At 46.6% G+C, this 20181-nt stretch overlaps 1 protein-coding gene across 1 annotated transcript in view; it reads left to right on the top strand.

The window, feature by feature from the left end:
- The first annotated feature begins 604 nt into the window (after nucleotides 1-604).
- HS3ST4 (heparan sulfate-glucosamine 3-sulfotransferase 4) overlaps nucleotides 605-20181 on the top strand; it is a 472757-nt gene continuing 453180 nt past the window's right edge. Inside the window, exon 1 of the mRNA XM_043914553.1 lies at nucleotides 605-1399. Coding sequence (XP_043770488.1) covers nucleotides 684-1399 — 716 coding nt within the window. The 5' untranslated portion in view covers nucleotides 605-683. The remainder of the gene's footprint in view (nucleotides 1400-20181) is intronic.

The following is a 20181-nucleotide window of genomic DNA, read 5'->3' on the forward strand; positions in this document are numbered from 1 at the left end:
AGTACCGGGAGAGGAATGGAGGACCGGGCGTCCCGGGCTCCCAGGGGAGGGGAAGCACGCGGGGCGGGGCGGGGAACACCTCCAGCGAGTGCGTGCGGCGCGCGGGGTTGGGGGCGCGATCTCCGCTTCCCGGGGTGCCCCAGCCCGAGCGCACGCCCCCGCGCCCGCGCCCCCCCTCCGCAGGCGCGCGCGAGGCGCACTCCCCCTTCCCTCGGCGGCGCGGGGCGCGCACCCGGCCCCCTCCGCGTCTCTCCGCTCTCCCGGCAGAAAGTTAGCAGCGGGGAAGGAACTCGGGGCTGCCACAGCGCGCGGCGGCGGCGGCAGAAGCTGGAGCGGGAGCCGCGGCGGAGCCGGGGAAGCGGGGGCGCTGCAGACGGAGCAGGTGCATCCGGCGGGTCCGCGCGCCCCCCTCGGTCCCCTTGCCAGAGGCTGAGGGGGGTGGTGGGGGGCCCCCCGGACGCCGCGGGGAGAGCGGGGAGGGGGGGCCATGCGGCCGGGCTCCCCCCCGGCGCAGCGGGACAGCGGCCAGGGCCGGGGGCGCAGCGGCGTCGCTTCATGCAGCCGGGGCGGCTGGGCAGCGGCGGCGGCGGCGGCGGCGGCGGCGGGGGCGGCGGCTGAAACCATGTCCGGGCAGCGCCGGGGGCCGCCGCCGCCGCCGCCGCCGCCGCGAGCCGGGAGCCGCGATGGCCCCGTGGCCCGCACCTCCTCCGCCTCCGCCTCCGCCTCCATCTCTCGCCGCGCCGCCGCCGCCCGGCGTCTCGGCTAAGGGCCCGCCGGCGCGCAAGCTGCTCTTCATGTGCACGTTGTCACTGTCCGTCACCTACCTGTGCTACAGTCTCCTGGGCGGCTCGGGCTCCTTGCAATTCCCCTTGGCGCTGCAGGAGCCGCCGGGCGCCGCCGAGCCCCCGCCACCCTCGCTGCCGCCTCCCCCCGTGCGCCTCGGCGCCCCCTCGCAGCCGCCCGCGCCGCCGCCGCCGCCGCCGGACAACGCGAGCCGTGGGGAGCCGCCCGAGACCCCCAGGCAGCCCGCCGCCCCCGGGGCCGACGGCTGGGGGCTGGCGAGCGGCAGCGGGGGCGCCCGGGACGCCTGGCTCCGGACCCCGCTGACCCCCGGCGAGATGGGCACGGCGCAGAGCGCGCTGCTGGAGAGGGAAGCGCCGGAGTCCAGCACCACGGACGAGGAGCTCGCAGGCCGGAGGGCGGCCAACGGGAGCAGCAACGCCGTCAGCACCCCCGACTACGGCGAGAAGAAGCTGCCCCAGGCGCTGATCATCGGGGTCAAGAAAGGAGGGACCCGCGCGCTGCTGGAGGCAATCCGAGTGCACCCGGACGTGCGGGCGGTGGGCGTAGAGCCGCACTTCTTTGACAGAAACTACGAGAAGGGGCTGGAGTGGTACAGGTAGGACCCCGGGCTCGGCGGATGGGATGGGCGCGTGGGGGCAGACCCACGCGGGAAACAGCCGCTCCCCCTGCCCTTGGGGATCCGGGCAGCGTTCCGAGAGCCCTGAGCCCCGCGAGGGCTCTGCGCACCCTGGCGGGGCAGCTCTGGGGGAACGTGGAGAGGGCTAGAGGCTCGCCAGGGATCACTTTATTCCAGGGCGAGGAGAGAGGGGTCCCCCCTGCTCTGCCTGCCTCAGACTCCTCGTCCAGGGAGCTGTTTTCGGAATCTGCCTAGTTCCAAGTCTGGGAATCCCCAGCCCTGGTGTCCGCGGGGTGTTTCCTAACCTAGGCTCTTGCGGGGCGGTGCGCGTCTGTGTTGGGGACCCCGAGGAATGGAGCTGGACAAGCTGGATTGACTAAAGGGCTTTGGGATTTCCTGGAATCTCTCAAGATCGCCCTCAAACGCATTTGCGTGGCTGGAATCCAACTTCAGTATTTTCAGTTTAGAGCAGAATGAACCGGGAACAGTTAAAAAGATGATGCTGGCGAGTTTGGATGCCCCCACCTCCAGAACTTTCCGTCCCTCTTGGGCTGCTTGAACCCCGGGTTGATTTTGCATCAGGAGCGTCTGTGTCTACATGACAGTTGATTCCCTAGGAGTTTTCATACCCTGCACCTGCGCCTTTCTAACCCGTGCCTCATTGCAACAGATTGGAGCTTGTGTCTAGTGAGTTGTTTGTTCATCTCCCTCTTTTTCCACCTTCTGCCAGCAGCGAGGGAAAGGGAGAAGTAGTAAGATAAGTGCAGGTAAAATAAATTAATCGACCAGCGTTCTCCCCTGCCCTTCCCCTCTTTCCTTTTTTTTTTTTTTCTTTTTTATCACTCTGGAAAACAGATCTGGGTGGCTGGCTGCATCTCGGTTGCATCTCAGTAATTAATTGCAATTGTCAACCAGAAACACAGGCTTTGTCAGCTAAAGTGATGTTATCATCTTAACAGAGCCAGTAGGTAAAATAAGGATTGTTTCCTGACAGGTCGCCTTCTTGTAGAAGAGACGTGCTTTTAAAGTTTAAATTACAGGCTGGGGAAGTTTTAGAAATAACTTAACTTTGGAAATATATAATAAATGTGTGTATTGTGATTAATTTCTTCCCCTTTTAAAAATATGCCTTATGCTTTCAGCTTGAGAGAAGTACACTTAGGCATAAACATTCCAGCACATTAAACTGAAACAGCAAATGTGTCTGTTCATGTCTTGTCTGTTTCAACAGAGAGAACTAATTGCAATATTTTAGGAGGCTTCAAACAGTCCCTTTCTATCAAAACATAAAACAGCAAATGCCTAATTTAACTGGAAAATCAGTATTTATAACATCACAAGCCATGGCTTCCAGTTTGCAATTATAATTAAAAAGGTGTTAGGATGATTAATGCAACAACAGCGAAATTAAAAAAAATGGGGTATGATGTCTGGGAAGGTTTCAGTTGTTTAATTTTTGGTTGTAGGAATGTTCAGGTTTCTGCTGTGGGATAACTGTGGCTCTAAGGGGGGTAACCATGGCTTTTTCCAATTCTAATTTTAAAGCTGTATATTGTGTGAGAAGTGTCAAATGCCCTTTGGGGGAGAGGGAGGCATAAAGATCAAATCTTTCCAACATGTGTTTGGGTTGCTCTGTGGCAGCTGGAAATGGAGAAGGAGGTGTTTTATTCAGATGACTTAAAATAAAGTTGATGAAGGGTGTAATGTGGACTGCATGTCAGGAGGTCCCATTGTAGGGTCGGGAGCATTCTCTGAATGAAAAGATAGATGATGCTGACAGATGCCACGTTCTTTTACACTGCAGCTGGGAAAAGGAAGTGTGTAAATTGCCTTGCTCATAGGACATGGCTGTTGAAGATCTTATTCCAACATGTGGTACCCTCAGCCATCACGTGTGGTCTTTGGGACTTAGCATCCCATAGGACTAAGAGATGCAAATGGAACTAGGTTCACTCGAGTCTCACTTAAGAGGACCATGTGATATCTCTGTATCTTCCATCTGCTGCCCCAGCATCAGACCCAGGGTAAGTCCTTATTACACTTAGTGATGCTGATTGGAGTTACTGCAGGGGAATCTATCTAATGTCGAGGAGTCATTTTCCACCCAAATCTGGATGTTGAGACGACTCCCAGAAACCTTTCGGATCCTAGGATAGCTCTCCAGCCTTAACAGATTCAGCAGTGCTTTGGGGGCGTTTTAGGGATTTCTGTTGACTCCATCTCTTTAGCTCCCTCCTCTCTTCACAGGCTTCCCAGGTGGCTCAGTGGTAAAGAATCCACCTGGCAATGTGGGAGATGCGGGTTCGGTCTCTGGGTTGGGAAGATCTCTTGGAGGAGGAAATGACAACTCACTCCAGTATTCTTGCCTGAAAAATTCCGTGGACAGAGGAGCCAGGCAGGCTACAGTCCATGGGGCTGCGAAGAGTTGGACCCAGCTGAGTACACACACACACACTCACACTCACTCTCTCCCTCCCATGTAGGAAGAGGGGATGGCATCCTCACCATGTCGCAGAAGGGAAGCAGTGGCATTGATTCACACCAGTAACAGAAACCCTTCTTCCTGGTTCCCTGGTTCCAGTCTTTTAAATGGTAGCATCTCTACTTAAATGTTTATAGTACCTCCCTGTTAAATGGTTATAGTATGCTATGTGTTTTATCTGAAATCTTACTCTACTGTTTGCCTGGTTGGAGAGTCACAGGTTAATTAAAGGTTTTGATCCCCTCTTCCCATTATTTGTTTTTCTCTTCTTTTCAACGTGCTTCCCAGTAGCCTACTGATTCGGCAAGTGATTCTGGTGGTTGTGATGTCAGCGAGAGGGAGAGCAAGAAGAAACTGGGGCTGCTCTCGGCAGAGCTGGCGAGAGTTTCCTCGCATTTAACTAAGCAGTCCGGGTTTTATTTCCTCTGTGTCACTCCGGTTATGTCTAAATCCGGGTTTTGCTTTCGCCTATGCTGTGGATCTACTGTGATTTAAAAACACGTTTGAGATTAGAACGTGTGCATCAGATTTGCAGGGCAAGATAGGCTGATGGATTAGGATGTGTGTTAAAGCTACGGAACAGCAAGCCTCACTTGGTGGATTGACACAGGCCAGTGATTAATAAATGTGGGTAGATAACACCCCCCCCCCCCAAAGTAAAAGGACAAAGCCACAATATGCTTTTCAATACGAGCTGATACACGCTGTCTGGGCAGACACCTTACAGTCCTCTAAGGCATGGAGCCATGTGGCAAGCCAAGTGGCTGCTGCCATGGCAGAACTCCTCAAAGTGACAGAGATGAGTGAGCCGTGGTCTGTCTTGTGGATTACAGACCATCCAGGGAACATGACTTCTTGGCTTTGGAAGCCTCTCAGCTGTAGGGCAATGGGAAGTGACCCTCCCTGGGGTCAAGATGTTTTCACTGCCGGCAGTTACGACACACGTCCTGTTGGCTGGAGGGAAATAGCCCGGGGAAGCAGGATCAGTAGTTTTGCTTGTGTTACCGAAAGGAGTGTAACCCTCAGCATCGTTCAGATGAGGTGTCTAGAGAGAGAAGGAAGGAGGGCCGTGTAAGGCTCTGGCGTGTATTGAACATGTGTTATCATGGCAGTTCACGCTTTATAGACGTGTAATCACATCTAGGTGGCATGATGAGGCTGTGAGCAAAAGAGGAGCTTTTCTGCTTTACAGTTGGCCCTCAAAGGGGAAAACAACTTGCTCGAGGTTGCTTAGCCGTTCAGGGGTTGAGCTGAGATTTGAAGCCGCAGTTTGTCCAAAGGCTGGTATGCAGAGTGCTAGCAAAATCTTTTCCTTCCTTCCTTCTTTCATTCAGCAAACATTGAATGATACTTACCCTGTTTCCAGTACTGTTTTAGGTGTTGGGGATACAACGGTGAACAAGACAGATGAAGCACCTCTTCTCCTGGAACTGACATTTTAGTGGGGGTGGGAGAAAGGGGAGACAGCGAACAAACAGGTCTTTCTGCTTACTCTTTTAGTGTGGTTACTGGAAAATTTGAAATTACGTATGTGACTCCTGTTATATTTATTTCCATTTGGGCAGTGTTCCTGTAGAGCTGCGCTGTTTAAACTTTAAATGCACACAAGTCACCTGGGGGTATTGTTAACATGCAGGCTCTGATTCGATAGGCTAGGGGAGGGACCGGAGAGTGTGAATTTCAAATTTCTAACGTGATACTGATTCTGCTGGTTTCTGGACCTCTCTTTGAGTAGCAGGGGCATAGAAAGTAATTCATGTGTATGTGTATACATGTTATCAATGATGAGGGAAAGCCTCTCTAGAGGTGGTATAAGTATCGTGAATGAGTAAGATCCTCCCATGTGAAGACCTGAGTGGAGAGGTTGCCATGCAGAGGGCACAGCCAGTGCAAAGGCCCTGAGGTAGAAACAAACCTCATGACTTTTCAAAGGAATCTACAATGTTTGTAGCTGGGCAAAACTGGGTTCAAAACTCGGCTTTGCAACTTACTAATTGAATGATATGAATTGGATAACTGACTTAAATATCACTCAGCTTCAGTTTATCTGAGAGTAATTCCTTCCTTGCAGGGTTGTTGGGAGGACTAAGTGGAATAATAAAAGTGAATATATATTCTAAAAAAATGAATATCCCTTCATAGCTGCCATAACATTGACTGGAGGCTTTTATTGGGGATGTTTTTAGGAAAAGACTAATAATGATGGGCTTTGCAATCTATATCTGCTTAACCTTTTAAACCAAGGGTCACTCATCAGATGCCTTCAGGGCTCATGTGGGTAATACATTCGAGTGAAATAGACTAGGTGGGGAGAAACTGGGCCACAGACACTCTGTCCAAAAGGGCAGCCGCTGCTCTGTTCCAGCCGCGCCTCTTCTGTGTGCAAATGTGGCATCAGGGGAACCCTGTCTTCCACTTGGGAAGAGAAACTGGAAATCCGGGTTTTGATGTGAAGTGGCCTGGTTTTTAACATTGGCAACAGATTGAGATTTCTTAAAAGTGCCATGTGGGCCAGCACTGCGGGACAAGCAAAACACATCTGTGGGCTGGTCACAGCCAGCTGGCTACTGGTTAGTGACCTTTGGTTTAAACTCATTTCTGAAAGTAACTGGCCTACCAGTACCCTCTGCGGTTGCCAGAATTTGGTACCCTCTGCAGTTGCCAGAATTGTGGCTTAAGTGCACTGTTTCAATTTAGGTGTTTTCCCCCTTAACCAATTTTGCAACAGCATGAGGGAAGTCTCTCAGATATATTGTAGCAACAACAACAAAGGAAGCTGGATATAAACAGGAGCATGAAGCAGAAAAAGACAATTACAAATAAATTTCCCTTTTGTTCCCAGCAAACATTTTCTTGAGGGCGGGAAAGTTCTCAAGTTGTTTACTGCTTAATCAGGACTGCCTGTATTTGATCCATATAGATCAGTTGCACCAGGAAAATAGATTCTGGTCCTGTGAACTGAGTCAGAAAAATTGGGTTCTAGGTTTTTCTTTGCCACACACTGATTTTATTGGATGTCAGTTTTCTTAATAGCTTCTTCCTTCCTCCCCTCCTTTCTTCCTCCTTCTCCTTTCTTCCTTCTTTCTCTGTTATTTACATGATGCATGCATGCTCAGTTGTGTCCGACTCTTTGTGACCCCCATGGATTGTAGCCCACCAGGCTCTTCTGTTCATAGGATTTCCTAGGAAGGAATTCCAGAGTAGGTTTCCGTTTCCTTCTCCAGAGGATCTTCCCGACCCAGGGATTGAACCCACCTCTCCTGTGTTTCCTGCATTGGCAGGTGGATTCTTTACCCCGATCCACCAGAGAAGCCCATTTACAGGATGAGACTTTATAATCTCCATAAGGTCCATTCAGTCACTAACATATTTTGGTTCTAGAACAAACTTCTGTCTTGGACTCTTCAGAGGAAAGAAGCTAGTCGGCTAGAAGCAATGCACTTTAGAATATGTATTTGTATCTCTGAACCTGTCATACAGCGTCCTCACTGTAAGACCTTGGATGAGTTAATATCCCCAAGCCTCAATTTCTTCATTTGCAGAATGGGCTCAATAGTATTTCCTTCCAAGGGATGATGTGAGAAAGAAATGAAATGACATTCAAAGTGCCCCACACAGTTTATGACATAATTTATTTCCCTTTCCCCTTCTTTTCTCTCTCCCATTTTCCTTCTTTTTGCTTTTCTTCTTCATTTTCCTTCCATTCCTTCCTTTTATCCTTCCCATCAGTACAGAAGGCCCTAAAGAGATGCTGTAATGCATTTTTCATTTGAACATAGCCTTTTATTTCAAGATTATGTCCGAATGAGGGATTTCCAACCCTGAAGCATCTCTTAAGTAGCTCTACAGAGAATAATCAAAACCAGATTCCAGAATTTAGTCTGCTGTAACTCGAGCTGAAGGAGAAGAGCCTGATTTCAGGAGGCAAGTGAAGCCAAAATTCTCCATCACGGGGATGGGACAGGGAGCTGGTGAGGCTCTCTGGGTTGGCCCGCTGACATTTTCTATAGCCTGTGATAGAAACTGATGCCACTTGCCTGGATAGGTACAGAGGAGTTTAGGATGCCAAGGCCATGCTTGTCTTCAGTTTTTCAGCAGAATTGAAAGCTTTTGAGAATGAAGGATGGTTCGGGCAGACCCCACAGAACTCCCTGTCTTGAGATTTGGCAGTTTTCACTAGGGAGTTCTCCAGCCATCACGACATGATTTATTTATTTTTATTTTTGTAAATCATGCCAGTCATTTTTACTTTTAAATTGAGTCAGGAGAGAAGCCGTGAGACTTCAGGTGAATGAGGGATTGCTAGGGTTGCATGGTAGAAAGTTTTAAAGGTTTTGGTTTTGCATAATGGATGATATCTCTGGAACTGATGGAACCACCACCCTGTTAAAGAATCTCTTGATTCTATTGGTTTCTGCAGTTTAACAAGCTCTTCTATAACTGTCTTGGGAATTTCAATCTGAAATTATAATTCACTGAGGGAGCGCTTCTGCCTATCTTGCCATTAATTAAAAGCAGGCAGTTGATTTTTAACACACGCTAGTTAGGATTGCCTTTCTTTAAAAACACTTTTTTCTTTCAACCTTTATTTAAGAATGTATAAAGCATATATGCAGGAAAACAAAGCATTAGGCCTTATTTTTTTGGCTATAAGTGATAGAAATTGAGTTTAAGCTATTGTAAATCGAGAAAGGTAATTATTGGTTTATTACTTGGAAAGTCTAAGGGGTCGTGGCTTCAGGAGAAGTTGAATCCGGGTCTCTGTTTCTGTCTGGTCTTTGCTGTGTTTGCTCTGCCTGGCCCCATTCTCAGGTCATCTCACTGCACTTTAAGCAGGATGGTAAGCAGCAACCCTAGGCAAGCATTGTTTGGTTTATCAATTCTTTTGGAAAACTTTTTTTCTTAAGGGCTTCTGTAAGAAATTGCTGGAGATGCTGTTGACCCAGATTGGCTCATGTGCCCATTCCTAAACAACCTGTGTGGTGCTCTCATCAGGCCGGGGGCGTGTAGCCACCCCTTTGGCTTGGGGTGGTGATGGGAGTAGGGAAGGAGGCTTATTCCCATTGCAACCATAGGGAAGAGTTTCCCCATAAAGAATGAGGTATTCAAGGGTTCTGTTGATAAAAGAATTAGGGACCACTTAACACCACATATACATTAAACCTCTAAAGATCCGCTCTGGGAACGGTATATGATCTCTCCCACTTTTTTAAGTCAGAAAGAGGTACAAGTGGTTAGTTTGGGGAGGTTGAGTGTACTTGTTAGTTCAGTTATTTATTCATTAAACATGTATTAAATGTCAGCTATGTGTCAGACATAAATCAGTCATAGCCAGTGATCTGAAAGAACTCAAGTGGAGAAATGGACAATTAAGTGATTACATTACAAGGTAAAGTCCTGACAAAGTGTCATTTATTCTAGGAATGGAAGGATGGTTTGATCTTGGGAAACCTAATAAATTGTGTGATTTATTCTTCATACTTTTCACTTAGAGAAAAATCTTATTTATTTCATGGATGCTAAAAAGTCTGGTAAAGCTAAGCATTTATTCCTGATTTTTAGAACATTTGCTGATAAAATCAGATCATAACCCAAAGCCAGCATCGTATTTTATGGTGTAACACTAGAAATATCCCCGTTAAATCCAGAACAAGACCAGAATGCCCATTATCTTCATTGCTATTTACCATTGCTCAGGAATAAATAGGTAATCCAGTGAGGTGAAAGAGAATAAGAATGGAGAAGATAGAATTATCACTGGTTGCTAGTAATTTCATCTCTTTTTGGAAGACCTAAGATAAGCAATCCCCACTCCCACGCATAAAACTATTAGAAATAATAATGGAATTCTTTAAGGTGACTGGTAAGGAAATTACTATGCAAAATCTATCGTTTTCCTATATGCCCATGCCAAGCATTTTGAAAATATAATGAGAGAAAATATCCTATTTATAGAACCAAGCAAAGAGACAAAATAACCAGGAATAAATTTAGCAAAACTTGCAAAGGACTTGCAAGAACAAAATTTTAATACTTTAGTGAGGGGTGTCAGAGAAGAGAACAGTCACTAGGAGTCCTCTTTCTCTGGGATAGCATTTCTTTCTTTTCCTTCCCTACCCACTTGTTATTGGCTATCTTTGCTACTACATTTAGGTCAGGTGTGTTCGAGAGTGGTCTGAAGCTATTGCTTCTATGAACATAGTCAACATGTTGTACTTCAAATACAAGATTCTGTTACTTTCTACCTTTTACTTAACTGAGGGGAGGATGGTAAGACAACTACTACTGTCCAGGTTCATAAACAGTGTTGGAATTCCTCATGGAGGGCTGGTGCTGACTGCTTTCTATCTCAGGCTGAAGGGGCTTCACTGGTGACTCCGTGGTAAAGAATCCAGCTGCCCATGCAAAACGCACGGTTTCTCTTGTTGAGCTCTGACAGAAAACAGCACAATTCTGTAAAGCAACTATCCTTCAATAAAAAATAAGTTAAAAAAAAAAAAGAGAGACACGGTTTCATTCCCTAGGTCGGGAAGATCCCCTGGAGAAGGAAATGGCAACCCACTCCAGTATACTTGTCTGGGAAGTCCCATGGACAGAGGAGATTGGTGGGATTGCAAAAATCGGATACAATTTAAGTGATTAAACAACAGCAAGAATCATTCCTAGTGTAGATTAACTGGTGAATTGGTGTAAATGAGTAAATTCAGGTGCACTCCTGTTGTTACAAAGTAACACCAAAAAATGAATCACAGACAAGTGATGGTTATTTAATGAAACTAGGAGGTGAAGATGTAAGATTTGGACCTGAAAGAATCATATGGTAAGAATCAATGTGGTAAGAATCTCAGTGGTGGACATATATGGGGGGGGTGCCAGGCTCTGCCCCAAGCAGTGGTTTCAGTCATTCCAGGAACCTGGTGAGACAGCTACTGTGATCACCCACGTTGTACAGGTCAGGAAACTGAGGCACAGACAGGTCATGGGACTTGGTCACGATGTGGAGTTGGGATTCAGACCTAGGCGTCTGGCTCCAAACATACAGCATTTCTTTTCATTTGTCCCCACGCTGTTTTCCACTGGAAGGGCAGTCTTCCAGCTTCCTGGGAGTGAATAGTAAATGCCAGTATTTCTGTGCTGGAAGCTTTTGGTTTCCCACGCGTGCCTGGCCTGCCTACTGGACAGGCTGATTGTGGAGTTTTGCCCCCAAAACGGACCATGGAGGTGTCTCCTTTTCTCTTCTGGGACCAAGCTCATTCTCACTTCAGGACATTTTATTTTATTAAAAAAATTTTTTTAATGTAATTATTTTGATTTTGCTGAGTCTTTGATGCTTTGAGGACTGTTTTTCTTTAGCTGCTGCAAGCAGGGGCGACTCTATAGTTGAGTGCATGGGCTTCTCGTGGCGGTGGCGTCTCTTGTTTCGGAGCACCGGCTCTAGGGCCCAGAGGCTTCAGGAGTTGAGGCTCGAGGCTCTAGAGCACTGGCTCAGTAGTGGTGGTACCTGGGCTTACTTGTTCCTTGGCATGTGGGATCTTCACAGATCAGGGATCGAACCTGTATCTCCTGCATTGGCAGGCGGATTCTTTACTACTGAGTGCCCAGGGAAGCTCCAGGACATTTTAATTCTCCCCTTCCTCTTCTGGGAATTCTCCGCCCCGCTGACCCTTACCCGCCCCCCCCCCCCCCGCCCCCGGCAAATCCCACTGCTGCAATGCAGTTATCTGGTTATCTGTCCTTCAGATCTTGGCTCACATTTCAGATTCCCCCAAAGACCTCTCCTCACTACCTAATTTAAAGACCCTTTTCCACTTCTGAGCTTGTTCTACTGTTTTGTTTTCTTCAGAGTATGTATTACTCTCCCAAATCCTCCTAATGACTTCGCTGTCCCTCTCAGAAGATCAAGTGCATGGGTCTTGTCCCACCTGATTTCGCCAGGGTTCTGAGCCAGAAGCAGTACTTGGCACAGGTAGGCACTTCATGATGGTGGCTTATTCATCACTAATTCTGAATCAGTGACAGTTTATTGAATGAAAGGGGTACCTTCTCTGTGCCATTTTCTTACAAAACTCCAGGCTTCTGCAAAGAAATCACACACTCACACTCCTTGGGAACTCTGGCTAAGAATTGTTCTCAGTTCTCTCAGGTACTATTTTTGCAAGACTATTTTGGGTACAAGAAAGAGAAACCCACTCAAACAAGCTGTGTGGGCTAGACAGTCTCCCCAAAAGGTCCCACCAGCATACCACGTCACCTGATTTATCCTTCACAGCGGCTTCATGAAGTAGGTACCGTCTTATCCCAGTGTTGGAAAATCAAAAGAATGAGACTTCAGCAGGGCAGGTAACAGTCACGGGGTCACACCGCAGGCCTTCCCAAGCCAGGCCCCTTTCCATTGTTAACAGGTGGCCTTTGGTTCCTGGCCTTTGTTGCTATAGGTGCCGAAGTTTTAGGAGAGCCTGGATTATTCCTGATAGGCTGTTATGCTGCAAGAGTAGTTGGTATTATCTTTCTCTAAATGCATGATCAAAATGCCATAATTGCCACTTAATCATCAAACAGTTAAATGGAGGCTGTGTTTGATTTGTTACACACGATGGGTGCAAATCCACCCTTCTGCCTCCAGGTTAAGGCCTCAGCAAAGGGTTGGTGGTTTGGAGCTGAGGAAATGTGAGTCGTTTCCTCAGTCTGAGTGCCTTTATCCTAGGGCCGCGTGCCTGTTTGGAGCTCTGTGATATTTAGGAAAGAAAGCAGAACCTAAAATCAGAAAGTAAAGATTGGAGTCTGAGTGCTGTGTCTACCTTGCTTTGGGTGCCTAGAGAGTATTTAGCCGATGAGCCTTTGTTTTCTCATCTCTGAAATGGGAACATCAGATTCTAATAAGCCCCGAGTGATTTTGCAAGCGCAGAATCCTGGTGACGTGCTGGCATCTGCTTTGTCTACATCCTGCTGTTGTTGTTAATCCACACACGTTTCCATGAACTCCCCCAGGTAATTGGTTTTCTGGAATGTTGCACTCCAGGGAGTACCTGAAATACAGGACAGGCACTCTTATCATCAAGTTAGATTAAGAAGTTTAATTTACAGGAACTATTGTATACCATGGATATCAAACATTGTGAGGGCAGACTGCATAAAGATCCAGAGAATTCCTGGAGAACCTCTGTCTGCATAATTCTTTTCCCTGACTCATGACCACTGAGGCATCTTTCTTTCACACTGAAAGAACATAAAAAGCCATAGGGCACATGTGCTTCTGAGGAGTGCCCTGCAGTGGATGAGCTTTGGGAGTGACCAGAAGATTCTCTCCTTTTGCTCTCAAATGGCTGGTCATCCCCTTTTCCTGTGTACACTGTTTGCATTTACCAGGTGGGCATAGTAACGTCCCACCTTCTGGCTGCCTGACTGGCCTACTATCTAAGCTGTGGAAGGCATGATAACACATCCTCCCGATAACTACATCCTAATCTCCCAAACCTGTGATCATGCTGCATCACACGGCAAAGAAGAATTAAGGTTGCAGATGGAATTATGATTGCTCAACACCTAACCTTGAGGTGGGCGATTATCCCAGATTATCTGGATGAGCCCCCATGTAATCACGGGAGTCCTTTCAAATGGAAGAGGGGGCAGAAGAGAGAGATTCAGAGGGAAGGCAGCACAGAAGGAACTCAGTCCTCTGTTGCTCGTTTTGAAGGTAGAACAGGCCAGGAGCCAAGGAATTCAGGCCACTTCCGGAAGCTACAACAAAGGCCAGGAAATGGATTCTTCCATGGAAGGTCCAGAAGGAATACAGCCCTCTTGACACTTTGTCACCCACGGAGACCCATTTCAGACGTCTGACTTCCAGCGTGTGCTGCCAGTTAGTTTGGGGTCATTTGTTACAGCAGCAAAACACTCTTCCCAGAGCTCTCTAGAAGCCACCTCTTGTTTCTTTTCTTCCCTTTCCTTTTCCTCTTTTTCTGGAAAATATCATCTCTCGGGCTCCTGAGGTGTCTTGCCAGACAGCAGCATAGATGTCACTATGGGCTATTTGCAGATGGTCACTGTATTAGTTGGACTTCCCAGATGGTGCCGTGATGATGAATCTGCCTGCCAATGCAGGAGACGCAGGTTCTGTCCCCGGGTTAGGAACGTCCCCTGGAGAAGGAAATGGCAACTCCCTTCAGTATTCTTGCCTGGCGAGTTCCGTGGACAGAGGAGCCTGGCAGGGTACAGTCCGAGGGGTCACAAAGAGTCAGATACAACCAAACATGCATATACGCACTGTACTAGTTAGGAGAAAAACTGAACTGTTGCAACAAAGAGACCCCAACCTACAGTGGCTTTACATAAGATAGATGATTTTTCTCTGAAATTCAGTATTCAAATTGAATATTCAATATTCAAATTGAAATGTCAACATTCAAAGTTTGTAGCAATCAGGGCTGCCTGAGACCAGCCTCTCAGGAGGAACACAAGCTGAAAACTGAGTTCAGGTGGGTGGGCATGTATGTTTGAGTCGCAGCACCCCCTGGGCACATCAGTCTGGACTGCTGGGGTGGCCGTGCTCAGGAAGAACAATCAGAGACTCAAGTTCCATTCTTTCCATCTTGTTGCTCTGCCATCCCCTGGGGAGCTTGTTAGAAATGCAGGGCCCCAGATCCCACCCCAGACTTTCTGAAGCGGAATTTACAATTTTTAAAAAGATTTTATTTATCTGTTTTTGGCCGTGCTGGGTCTTCATTACTGCCCGCAGCTTTCTCTAGGTGCGGTGAGTGGGTGGCTGTTCTTTGTTGTGGTGCTCAGGCGTCTCACTGCCGTGGCTTGTCTTTTTGCAGAGCTTGGTCCTCCAGGCACATGGGCTTCAGTAGCTGTAGTGCGTGGGCTTCGTAGTTGTGGCTCTCAGGCTCTGGAGCTGGGTCTCAGTAGTTGTTTTGCTTGGGCTTAATTCCTCCCAGGCATGTGGGATCCTCCTGGATCAGGGATCGAACCCGTGTCCCTTGCATCGCAAGGCAGATTCTTACTCACTGGACCATCAGAGAAGCCCCAGAATTTACACTTTAAGAAGACACTTGGGGGATTATTTTGCACAAAGTTTGAAGAAGGTTGCTTTGTAGTAAACCTGTTCAGCTTTCAGCACTGTGGATCTTTGGGATTAGGAGTGTCTTCGTGGTGGAGGGCTGCTCTATGTGTTGTAGGATGTTTTGCAACCCCTCTGACTGTTGCCTTTCCCAGTTGCCAGTAGTTAACTCCTCACCCCCACCCCCCCACCGTCTGAACAGCCAAAAATACCTCCAAACATTGCCAGGTGTCCTTGGGGAGCAAAATTGCCTGTGGTTGACTGAGAACCCCTGCCTTAAAGGATTTTTCTCCTAGGTTCAGAGCTGAAACTCTACCCCGTTTACCTTCCAGCAAACAGTCTGGCAAAGAGGGCAAAGTGCAGGAAGTAATTTCCTCTTAAGCAAGTGGAGGAAGTGACACTCATGACTTCTGCTCTTTCTCTTGGTGAGAATTCCACTGCAGGACCACACTGAACTGCAGGGGATTCTAGGAATGATATGAATGTTTCTGTATCCAAGAAGGAGGGGAGAATGAGTCTGGGGTCATTTGCTAAAGTATCTGCTAAAGTAACTAACACAAGGATGTGATCATACTTGACCTCTTTTTATTATCTTCCATCCAGAAGGGAATCCCGTTGGAAGGATGAAATAAATCTAGTGGGCATAAGGCTTTTTGCTGGGCTTCCCAGGTGGCACTAGTGGTAAAGAACCCTCCCCCACCTCACCAGTATAGGAGATATAAGAGACATGAAGAGTTTGATCCCTGGGTTGGGAGGAACCCCTGGAGGAGGAAATGGCAACCCACTCCAGGATTCTTGCCTGGAGAATCCCATAACAGAGGAGCCTGGAAGGCTGCAGTCCACAGAATTGCAGAGTCAGACACAACTGAAGCAACTTAGCACACATGCAACGCTTTTTGCATGGAACATGGGACTATTTTAGGAGGTCACGGGATGTTTTAGAAGGACACATAAAATTTACCTGATTTTCTAATTCTGTTAAGAATTTAATATTTTCTAAACATCAGTCTTAAGTTTGTTTTTGCCATAAAAATGTACTTACTTATATTGATTTTTTATGTTAAAAATAATTTTCTTCTGCATTTGTAAAGACTATGTTATTATTATAAATGTGTTTGATCAAGTGAAGATATTTGTACGTACACACATCTGTGTTCATATACATAGGCAGCTGTCTACCTATCTACATATCTATCAGTCTGCCTTGGTACCACACACATCACTTGCCCAGTAGACTTCTAGCCTTGTTTCTGCTAATACTCTTTTTTATTTTTTAAATTAATTAATTTATTTTAATTGGAGAATAATTACTATACAATATTGTGGTGGTTTTTGCCGTACATTGACATGAATCAGCCAGGGATGTATGTGTCCTCCGTCCCAAACCCCCCTCCCGCCTCCATCCCCATCCCATCCCTCTGGGTCATCCCAGTGCACTGGCTTTGAGTGCCCTGTTTCATGCATCAAACTTGGACTGGTCATCTATTTCACATAATATAGATGTGTATAGGTAATATACACGTTTCAATGCTATTCTGTTAAATAATCCCACCCTTGCCTTCTTCCACAGAGTCTAAAAGGCTGTTCTTTTTATCTGTGTCTCCTTTGCTGTCTTGCACATAGGGTCGTCATCACCATCTTTCTAAATTCCATATATATGTGTTAATATACTATATTGGTAACACTCTTTTTAAAAATTAATTATTTATGTATTTTTGGCTCATGGGCCTTTCGATGCTGTGTACAGGATTTCTCTAGTTGTGGCAAGCAGGGGCTACTCTCTAGTTGGGATGTGTGGGCTTATTATTGTGGCGGTTTCTTTTGTTGCAGAGCACGGGCTCTGGGGTGTGTGGGCATCAGTATTATGCCGTTTGGACTTATTTAACCCTCAGCATGTGGAATCTTAGTTTCCTGACCAGGGATTGAACCTGTTTCCCCTGCATTGCAAGGTGGGTTCTTAACCACTGGACCACCAGGGAAGTCCCTCTGCTAATGCCCTTGACCTCTATAGTCTGCTCTTCACATTGACTAGAGTCAGTGATACTCTTAGGACATAAAGCAGATCACATCACTCTCCTACTCCACATTTTCCAATGGCTTTTTATGAACCTAAAAGAAAGTTCTAAGTCCTGATCATGATTTATAAAGCCCTAAAGAACCTGATCCCTGCCCACCTCTTTACCCACAGTCAAGAGCCTTCTTGTCTTTGCTTCTTTGCCCGAATCATACTAATCTCCTTGCTTTCTATGTGCTGCAAGAAGCCAAACGTGACTCCATGGCTGTCATGGAGACTTTGCACTTGTTGCCTCCTCCACTTGTAATGCTTTTTCCTTAGATAACTGCATACTTTGCATCTGCTCTTCATTCGGGCCTCTGCTCAACTGTCTCTCCTCAATATGACCTTTTCTTGTACTACCTGGACTTACCAGGGCTTCCCTGGTAGCTCAACTGATAAAGAACCTGCAATGCAGGAGACCCTGGTTCAGTCCCTGGGTTGGGAAGATCCCCTGGAGAAGGGAATGGTACCCACTCTGCTCTTCTGGCCTGGAGAATTCCATGGACTGTATAGTCCACAGGGTCACAAAGAGTCAGACACAACTGAGTGAATTTCACTTTCACTTTTCACCTGAACTGACTTTGTGCACTCCTAGTGGTATGAATCCAGACATTGGAAAGTGCTGATAAAACAGTGTCAACATTAATATTTTCTTAATTCCATGGTTATTTTGATCCTGCCCAGATTTCTGTTTTCTTGTTGTTGCTTAGTCGCTAAGTCGTGTCCGACTCTTCACGACCCCATGGATTGCAGTACACCAGGCTTCCCTGTCCTTCACTATCTCCCGGGGTTTGCTCAAACTCATGTCCACTGAGTCTAGTTTCTTAATTTTCTGGTTTTTAATCCTGCCATCCTGGAGGGAAGATCTGGTTCTGATCAAAATGAGCGTGACCAAAAAAAAAAAAAAATGACCAGGACAGTGCTGGGGTGCATTTAAAAGATGTTTATGGAACTGTGAGCTATTCCTGCTATTTAAGTACATCGCCTCTAGGTGGTGGTCATGTGACACAGACTGATTTCAAAACAAGGCTTTTCCTGAGTCAAAAGATGTTTGAGTGAATTCAGGTTGCTTCCAATGTGGGCTAATCCCACGTATTTTGCCCCTGCAAAATGAGAGACTTTATAAAAGGCTCACATTCAGTAAACAATAAACAGACAAAACAGATGTTTAGAGAATGTTTAAAACAAACAAACTCAAACACAGTTGGCTATCTTTTTTCTCTACCCACTTCTTAGCCAATTTTTAAGATTTGTTTTTGGATACAAAGAGTATATTGCCAGGTGGCATTTTTCTTTCCTTATTAGCTATGAATATCTGAATATGGACAAACAAAATGAACATACCATGTTTCCATAAATATTTAAGACATTTAATGTTAGAAATTATTATAATAATGTATATGCCAGGTATTAAATAGATTACTACCCATTTAGACTCTGAAAATTGCATGGTGATCTCAGCCAACAAAACCCCCATAACCTTACCTGGAACCACCGATTTTCTTATTTAGAATAAAATATGAGTTTTTTTCGGTACTCACTGGTTCTCATTCATGTATGAATTGCTGTGTGAGAGTTTTCTTTTTTTTTTTTTTGAGAGTTTTCTTTTAGTTTACTTTCAACTCTTGACATTGATGTTCCTAGATTTCTTGGGATTATGTGTGCTGCTAGTTTCTTTTCCTTTCCTCCATGAGGAGGAAGAAACTGTCCCCATCATAATATGTTAGAGCATGTTTAAAGACAATCTTTCCCAGTGGTTAGAAGTGTAGCTGTGGAACTCTGTTGGTTAGGATTCTCCTGGTTGTAATATGCAGAAATTCCACATAGTATCTGAACCACGCATGAACCAAAAAGGAATTTTATGGTTTATATGTTTGAGAAGTCCTGAGTGGGAATGGCCTAAAAAGGTAAAAGTGAAACTGTTAGTAGCTTAGTTGTTGTGACCCCATGTACTGTATCCTGCCAGGCTTCTCTGTCCATGGAATTCTCCAGGCAAGAATACTGGAAAGTGAAAGTGAAAGTTGCTCAATTGTGGCCCACTCTTTGCGACCCCATGGACTGTAGCCCACTAGGCTCCTCTGTCCGTGGAATTCTCCAGGCTAGAATACTGGAATGGGTAGCCATTCCCTTCTCCATGGGATCTTCCCGACCCAGGGATTGAACCTTGGTCTCCAGCATTGCAGGCAGATTCTTTATCATCTGAGCCACCAGGGAAGCCCCGGAATGGCCTAAGTCAGGCTTAAGCAATGTCAGCAAGTCTGTCATTTTTGAATTAAAAAAAGTTTCTTGGCCCTGCTGTGCGGCATGTGGGATCTTAGTTCCCTGACCAGGGATCAAACCCATGCTCCCTGCAGTGGAAGCTCAGAGTCTTAACTGCCAGGGAAGTCCCAGCAGATGTCTCATTTTTGGGTTCCACTGCCTCTGAGGTGGTTGGTTGCTTTCTGAAAATCTGTCCCCTTGTGGATGGCACTGGGTGCCAGCCCAGTCTTCTCACCCTAAATGCAGTAGATGCACTATCTTTGTCCCAGAAGTGTCCGCTGATGCCTCATTGCCTCTTATGGAGTCGCACACAGATATTCTGCAACTGGCCCTTGTTGCCAGAGCGGGTGTGAGGCTTGAGGTGCACGCCCCTCTGGAGCAGAGTGGGGCTGCTTTTCCTGGGGGCATGGAGGATGAGATGCGGGCATTTTCCCAAAGCAGAACCAGGATGCGGTTATCAAGGAAAGGAAATGGATGCTGGTGCCAAAACAACAGATGTCTGTCTCAAGCTTCTTCTGTTCAGACATAGTCTTTTGCCGAAGCACAACAGAATAAAACAGATCCAGCGAGCGTTCCGCTGACTTGTGTGGGGATGGGGGGCCTGGGTCCTCGGTCTGTGTCTTTCCACCAAGGTGGGCACAGCGGGACTCCAAAGCTCCCTCTGTGGCTCACTGCTTGAAGATTCCACTGCTCTTTTTTAAAAAATTTTTTATTGGAATATAGTTGATTTGCAGTGTTTTTGTTAGTTTCAGGTGTATAGCAAAGTGAAGCAGTTATACATATACATATCTCCACTCTATTTTAGATTTGTTTTCTGTATAGGCCATTACAGAGTATTGAGTAGGGTTCCCTAGGTTATACAGGGGACCCTTATTAGTTATCTATGTTATCTTCTTTAACATGGA

The sequence above is a fragment of the Cervus elaphus genome, chromosome 10 (genome assembly GCF_910594005.1).
Source record: "Cervus elaphus chromosome 10, mCerEla1.1, whole genome shotgun sequence".
Taxonomy (NCBI): domain Eukaryota; kingdom Metazoa; phylum Chordata; class Mammalia; order Artiodactyla; family Cervidae; genus Cervus; species Cervus elaphus.